The sequence below is a fragment of the Phaethon lepturus genome, unplaced genomic scaffold (assembly GCF_000687285.1).
Source record: "Phaethon lepturus isolate BGI_N335 unplaced genomic scaffold, ASM68728v1 Scaffold27323, whole genome shotgun sequence".
NCBI lineage: Eukaryota > Metazoa > Chordata > Aves > Phaethontiformes > Phaethontidae > Phaethon > Phaethon lepturus.
The window spans coordinates 1-7194 of NW_010527390.1; the positions used below are offsets into that span (position 1 = coordinate 1).

General features: G+C 41.3%; 1 protein-coding gene across 1 annotated transcript; it reads right to left on the reverse strand.

Moving 5' to 3' along the window:
• Nucleotides 1–291: 291 nt before the first annotated feature.
• On the reverse strand, nt 292–7121 carry HNRNPH1 (heterogeneous nuclear ribonucleoprotein H1 (H); the record flags this gene model as incomplete). The annotated part of the gene is made up of 11 exons (XM_010283375.1): nt 6987–7121; nt 5942–6097; nt 5601–5744; nt 3920–4058; nt 2740–2918; nt 2447–2518; nt 2234–2346; nt 1945–2080; nt 1691–1774; nt 1503–1553; nt 292–411 (listed from the first exon to the last, which is right to left on the reverse strand). Coding segments are annotated over exons 1-11 (1288 nt in total), but the record flags the coding sequence as incomplete, so codon positions are not given.
• Nucleotides 7122–7194: the final 73 nt, after the last annotated feature.

The window sequence follows — 7194 nt, forward strand, 5'->3', positions numbered from 1 at the left end:
ACTCAGGTATTAAAGCAGGGTGGTCTCCAGCTTCCACACCAAGAAGGTGAGTTAGAGGCATGGGAGTCTGGAGACCGGCATCTCCTACCACATTTCCTTCCCCCTTCAGAATAATTTCCCACATCCCCCCACCCCCAAGTTCCTGCTGTGACACCATTCCCCTCCAGCACTCCATTAATTCTAAAATTCACAATCGCCACATCTTCAACTTTCACCAGGGCTCGTGCTGCCCCATCCACACCCCAGTGAACAGCACCTCAGGGCATGCTAAGCCAGCTGTGCTTGGCCCACCTAAAACCAGTGAGGAAATGCTCTTACCATATCCACTCATGCTGCTTTGGCCACCATATCCTCCTCCATAACCCCCACTCAGCTGCTGGTTAGCGGGACCACCGTAACTGGATTGGCTTCCTTTCAAGTTAAAGATGGAAATGTTAAGAGCTCGCCTGTCAAGTCTGCTCATTAGCAACAAATCCACCCTTCACCTGGCCAACAGCCCCTGTGCTCTGGCACTAGCTCGCTCACTCACTGAGGTAACTTTCCTTCCAAGTAAGGTAACAGGCTCACAGAACATGATCAGGCTTCCAGAGACTTTCCTACACTCAAGCAGCAACAAGAACTTTAGCAGCTTGTGATTCTCAAGCAGAGAATCAAATGATTCCTGCCCTAAGGGTTTGCTTTTGCAGTTTCTATGGACTACATGCAGCAGGATCAATCTGCTACTATAGTATGCAATATACACCTCAGGGGACTCAATCTTTGCTTTGAAGTGACAGTACCCAGCCCATCAGGCAGCATGCCGACTCACAGACTGGAGTTAGGCGTTTGTACAGTCCTGACAGAGGCTTGCTGCTGGTTGCGCATCACAGCAGTGCTAGAGGAGATCTCTAACTGAGCTTACTAACCACTGCTCTTCACCTCACCACTTGTCTACGTGCCCACAACACTTTTCTGTAGTTAAAATATCAGCATGAGACATCAATCATTTTGTAATCAAGATACTGTAAAAGCAGCAGCTTATCTACATGCACACACCCCCTCCCACCTCCACACCCTCAAGAAAGAAACCCCCTGAAACCAACCACCACCTTAATCTCTAAGAAACCAAGGCAAGTCAGGTATCAAGAAGAGTATCTGCTTTACAGACTTAGTGGTGGCTTTAGACTTCTATTGCAAACACACATTAGATTTTTCAAACAATTTTAGTGTTTGCTAGAGCAATTCAGACTGTTTCTCCAAATTCAACATAGATTTTTCCCTCACCACCAAGACCAGGCTTAAAAGGCAGGTTCTGTGGAACAGATACATCTTCCATCACCAGCCTATGTTATGGTCTCCAAAAGAAAGGGAGAGGGAAGAATAAAAAGGACAGACATCTCCCACTTCACTTCCACACCACCACATTCCCAGGAGCCACTCATCCCAGCACACACACCACATTCAGCACCACAGCTTATTCAACCTATTAATTGTTCAAATGTATTCCCAAAAGGTTTATATACCTGGCAATGTGCTAGTGTTCCAATCTTGGACTACCCCTTCCGATTCCTTGACTGTGTGATTAAGACAGAATGTTGAATTTCAGTTTTTAGGCCAGGCATAGAATAAGCAGGAGCTGTACAGAATTAGCCAGCTTCATAAAATATCAAGTGCTTGTTTAAAAGCGCAGTTATCGACTGTCTAGACATACCCATTGCTCCCATCATTTGACTGCCATAGGCACCACCACTTCCTCCTGCTGTAGAATTCAAGAAGAGTTCTACATATCTGTGTTCTGCAAGAAGAAAGTTTTGCCGTGAGAGCGTTACACACCAAATCCACACACAGTTCACCTCACTGCAAGTAAGGCTGCAATAAAACCTTTGGCATTCCAGTTACAGCAGATGCACTCTGCTGCAGTGCTGTATTTGACTAGAGCCACGTATTCAGGACAGTTGTACTTACGCATATTTGCTTTGTCTTTGGACATAGCGGCCACTGCATCCTCATGAGTAGCAAATTCAACATCTGCCTCTCCAGTTACTCTGCCATCTGGTCCAATTTCGATGTGTACTCTTACAGGGTTCAGAGGTGAGAAGAACTACATACGAAAGTCACACAGATTAAAACGCACCAATGCAACAGCTCAGTGCTCCTTGGAGCACTTGTTAACTGCAGTACAGCTGACATGTCCAGTAACGATCACTGAATCTTAAAACCATGCACTTAAGAACACAGCAGATTTGGAACTCACATTATAGATGTCGTTCTCCGTAGCTCTGTAAGGCAGACCTCTCATGTGGACGCAGTGGCCAGTCGTGCTCTGGAAGGTGGATCCCCCGTCGCCATATCTGTGGTCCGACATCCCTGCAGAGAAAAGAGTCCATTCTAGGTCTTTCAGATGTATTTTAGTTTCTTTTGAGACATGTTGAAAGTTCAGTTACTATTCCTATTAGAGAGATCTTACCTCTTCCAAATCTATCAGAACCAAAACCATAGCCATCATTATACCCATTGTAGTCATCATAACCTCCATAACCTATAAATAGATTGGACAACATGTTCATTTCAACTACAGAAAGATTCAAAGATACATGAACAAACTGCAGACAACGAGTATTAGAACATTCCATTTCTTCTAGAAGAAATCAAGCCAAGGACATATACAAACCACTAGTTACAAAGCAGGGGAGACACTACCAGGTCCAAGTGTTGCTGCTTCTTAGATGAGCAGTTCCCTCTTGGACTTCATGTACTTACCTCCTCCATAAGCTCCACGCCTCATTCTTTCCAAGCTACTTCCTCTACCAAGACTGTTATATCCCCGTGTAAGACCAGGTCTGTCGTAAGGACCGGGTCTCTGCATTGCCAATAGCTTGCGTGGAGGGTCGTAGTGAGTGCGCACTTCCGCTCGACTACTCTTGAAGATCTCAATGTACCTAGAAGTGTTTCCACAGAAAAAAAGTCAGTATTTAATTCCTTCCACAAATACCTCACAACTTCACATTACAACAAGCCATTTAGTCATAGCCTCGAAACTGGCAGTCTATTTTAAGCCAGGTTTCTTTACATTATGTAGGCAATGACATACTATAAGCACTACATTACTTTCAAATCAGTGTATTTTCAAGAAATTACAATTACTGAAGGGTTTACATGCTCCTCATACTTGACAGTATCCCAGCCTTAAGGGTGGGGGAGCAATATTGATTCCCCACCCTCCTCCCCCCAATTTAAAGTGTTAGTCAAAAAACATACACAGGAGGGACTGACGTCCGCTCAACTCAGCACTGTTTTGCTCATGTGGCAATGTAAACAGAGGGTTAAAAACCCAGTCTCCACCACGATTTTAACCCATCAGGATGCTACAAAAAGCTCTGCATGTGCTAGTGAACCCAGCCTATGCTTCAGTGATTGAGCGTAGGCAAAAAGTGCATGCTTCAATGAAAAATAGTCACAAGTAAAATAGAATAAAAAACCCTTTGTGACAATTTCTTGAAAGCTATGCTTATTACATTGAAGATTAATACGGTAAGAAAATTTGTTACATTTCAACTTATAAAACAAGTTTAGAAAGTATCACATTTTCTTATGGTAATAGGGGTACTGTGCATGTCTTTAGAGCTAAATGTGTAATTGGTGCTATTTGAGAAGTTAAAGCCATAGTCTCTCAACTTCATCGCTTTCAAGCTATCAGTTTTGCACTCCTCCAGTATTACCAAGTTCCCAAAGCACACTTAAGCTTAGCCCAATTTTGTCTTTCATTTTGGGTAGATCCAAACAGCCTGTGCCATACGCACATTAGCAATAACTTTATCTCCGAGTCAGTGGCCAAAATACTACTTCTATTTGGATGTTAAAACACTTTCAGAAGAGAGAATATGGATTTAATTGTTTACCATAAGAAAAGTGACATAGCCAACCAACCATCCATCCCCACCTGTGCCCTATTCTTTCCTTGTGTTTCTTTAGAGCCTTTTCAGCTATTTCCTGTGAAGCAAACTGCACGAAGGCCTCCCCCGTACTCCTCCCCTGGAAGTCCACCGGCAATGTTATCCCATTTGGCACGATTTCCAACCCTTCAACCCAAGGACAAATAACCCCAGTAGGGGGGCAATATTAACATCACAAGCCCAGTCATGAGTTTTTCTTATAGCTTTAAATACACCAGAATTTTAACACTTGTAAATGAATGGTATGTTGATTCTAGAACACTAGAAGAGAAAGCATGTCAACAAAGAGAGATCCATGACTACATACCATTCAATTTACATTCTTAACCCACCCTGCAGAGCACAGAAATGTTCTGAGTGTCACAGACAACTCCTCAGATAAAGCATCTAATGCAGGGTGCATTAAGAAGTTCACATATTACTGCAAACCTCTTCAATTCTGTGAAGTATTTAAGATGAATTTTAAGATAACTTAAATTCAAACACAGCAAGTTAAACAGCTTTATAGATAACAAGTATTTTTACTAGAAGTAACTCAGGTAAAATAATCAGTTTTATGCAAACATCAAATTTCAGCATTCATTTTTATCTTTAGGAGTGCTTAATAAAGAAAAAATCATGAAGTAATTTCAAAAATACTAGTTTCTGAACAGAAGAGGCATATTTTGTATATTAAGCACATTAACAGTTTTTAAAGCTTGAATCACTTAACCATGTAAGAAAAACAACTTAAAATGCACATGCTTAGAAATTTTCTTGTTCACAATGTATTACTGATTCAGAAAACAAAAAACAAGTTCTGAAGTTGTAAAATTGGAAATATTTCTACTGTATTGTAAAGCAAAACAGTTAAGCTCAATCATACCTTGCTATAGCAAAACATTCCAGCTAATTTTAAACACATTTAGAAATCTACTACTTTGAAAATACTACCAAGTTAAATCCTAGATAAATCAACAGATTTCATTCTTAGGCATTTATAATAGTATTCCAGTTCCTAAAACATACAACAGCTGCAAAAAATTGAGTGAGTCAATACAAGACATTATCTCTTCATCCATAAAAACTTTAAGCTAGACAACATTAAGGGTTTCCTCCCCTGCCCAGCCCCAGGAAGGGGAGGAGAGAGGAGGGAAATCCATACTTGGGTAGAATCCAGCAGGTTTTTTTTTTCTGGACACTTACTCAATACTAAATCTACGTTTATAAGAAATCATGGGCACAATGCATGCCCTTTCTCAGATCCTGCTCCTTGTACTGAGCCCAGCAGTAAGGGTGTTCTACATCCTTCACTGAACAGTGTGAACCAGCTAAGGCTGGGTAGAAATATTCTCCCATCTGAATTTTCATTTTTTATTTAGAAAGCAAGACACTTTTTTCTGCTATCCTTACTTAGAACAGTACATCCCTCCGAGTATAAATTAAAGCAGCTTTCTGGAGTTCCTTCAATGATTTAGTTAACAAGTACTTTAGGAATTGATCCCTAATGCCCAGTTAACTAATGAAGAATTGCTTATTTTTAATACTCATCAGTATACTGTTAGACATGCTACTGGGCAATCAGTGATTTTGTTGGGTTTTTTTTTTTGGTTTGTGGTTTGGTGTGTTTTTGGGTTTTTTTTAGCATAGACCAAATAGTGCTACAGCTACTACTTTTATCCCACATACCTGAAAAAAACTGTACAATTTCTTCTTTACTACAGCCAAATGGGAGTCCTCTAAGACGTACAAAACCATCATTAGCCGTATCAGGGCTGTTGGGACCAGTATGCTTCAGAACCCAATCCATTTCAACGTTGTTTGACTTGAAAACTGTAAAAGGCACTTAGAATTAATGCATTCTGGAATACACAACAGTTTTAAAAGCCATTTGCCTTGAAACTAGTCAATTTATGACATACAAGTCCATTTGTCCTTTCACATGCATTTTAAAGAGACAGAAAAACATTAACCAAAAACCCACCAAGCACAAACACATTTAGTCAGTTACTAGACCAACTGAGTCAAACCTTCAACATATCTGTGTCCCATTGTTTCTCTGTCTTTTTTCAGTGCCAATTTCACATCCTCCTCCGATTCAAGTTCAGCAAATGCTTCTCCACTTGGTCTGCCCTCCCTGGTGTAGATGAAACGGATACCTAAAGCCCCATTTAGAATTTTGCAATCTGAAAATGAAACAGGAATGACAGTATTTATTTATTTATTTCAGGAACATTGTGGCTTTAAGCTTCAGATATTCTCAAAAAAGGGAAAAAACTAAGAGCTACCAAGTTATATCAAGACAACAAAAGCAGCAGTATTCTTGTTGCAACTTTTATAGTGACCAATGATGGACTAACTAAAGTCAAATTACCCTTCTTGTCACTTCTGAGTATTACCAAAACATTAAGGATAAATGCAAATTAGCTATTTTCAATGCTTTGCTGCATCAAATGCAAGTTGAATGTGCTATCTGCTTTTGACCGTAACTTACGTAGACTTTCTCATCAACATGAGGTAAAATAAGGAATAGTAACAATCAGTGTAAGCATAATGAATTACATCAGAATCAAGTCCAATATGCTAAACTGAAGCAGCTTTAAAATCTCCAGTCACTGAAGAAAGCATGTATTTATCACCACTATTTATTACTGCTGGGTGCTAACAGTTTGGGGGAAGGACATAACACACTAAACACTTAACACCAGAGAGCCTATTAGGACAGGACCAAGAACTAAACTGACTTAGTTCAACCTGAAGCAAGAATTTTGAAGTTTTGTTGAAGTTTGGTTCAAAATGGAAGCTTCTCTCTTCTAGTTGCTCAAGAAGCTAAGGCAGTTATGGCTATCCCAGCAACTCCCAGACTAAGCTCCTTTCTGTCTAGCTCCTGCTAGCAGAAGCACAGCTTTCCACACTACATCCCGAGGCACTTGTTGCATTACAAACTTCACTAGCTACTGAAGTTCCCTGAACACTTTCTGGAACTGCTCACTGCAGTGTTCCCACGAGGAGCCCAGAATTGACAACAGAGCCCGGCCCCTCTCAGACCTTTGTACTTCCCACACTTCCGCTTACCGGAGAAAAACCGCTGCACCTCCTCAGTGGAGCAGGACCAAGGCAACCCCCTGACTTTCACCACATATCCCTCGCTGCTCTCTGTGTTCAGCATCACATTGGGGGTAAGGCTCGGCTCCGTCTCGGCTTCTGTGGTTGCTGGAGAAGACCAAAGCAGGTCCTTTGAGATGCCGCACAGCACGGCCGCCACCCGCACCCCCTCAGAGCG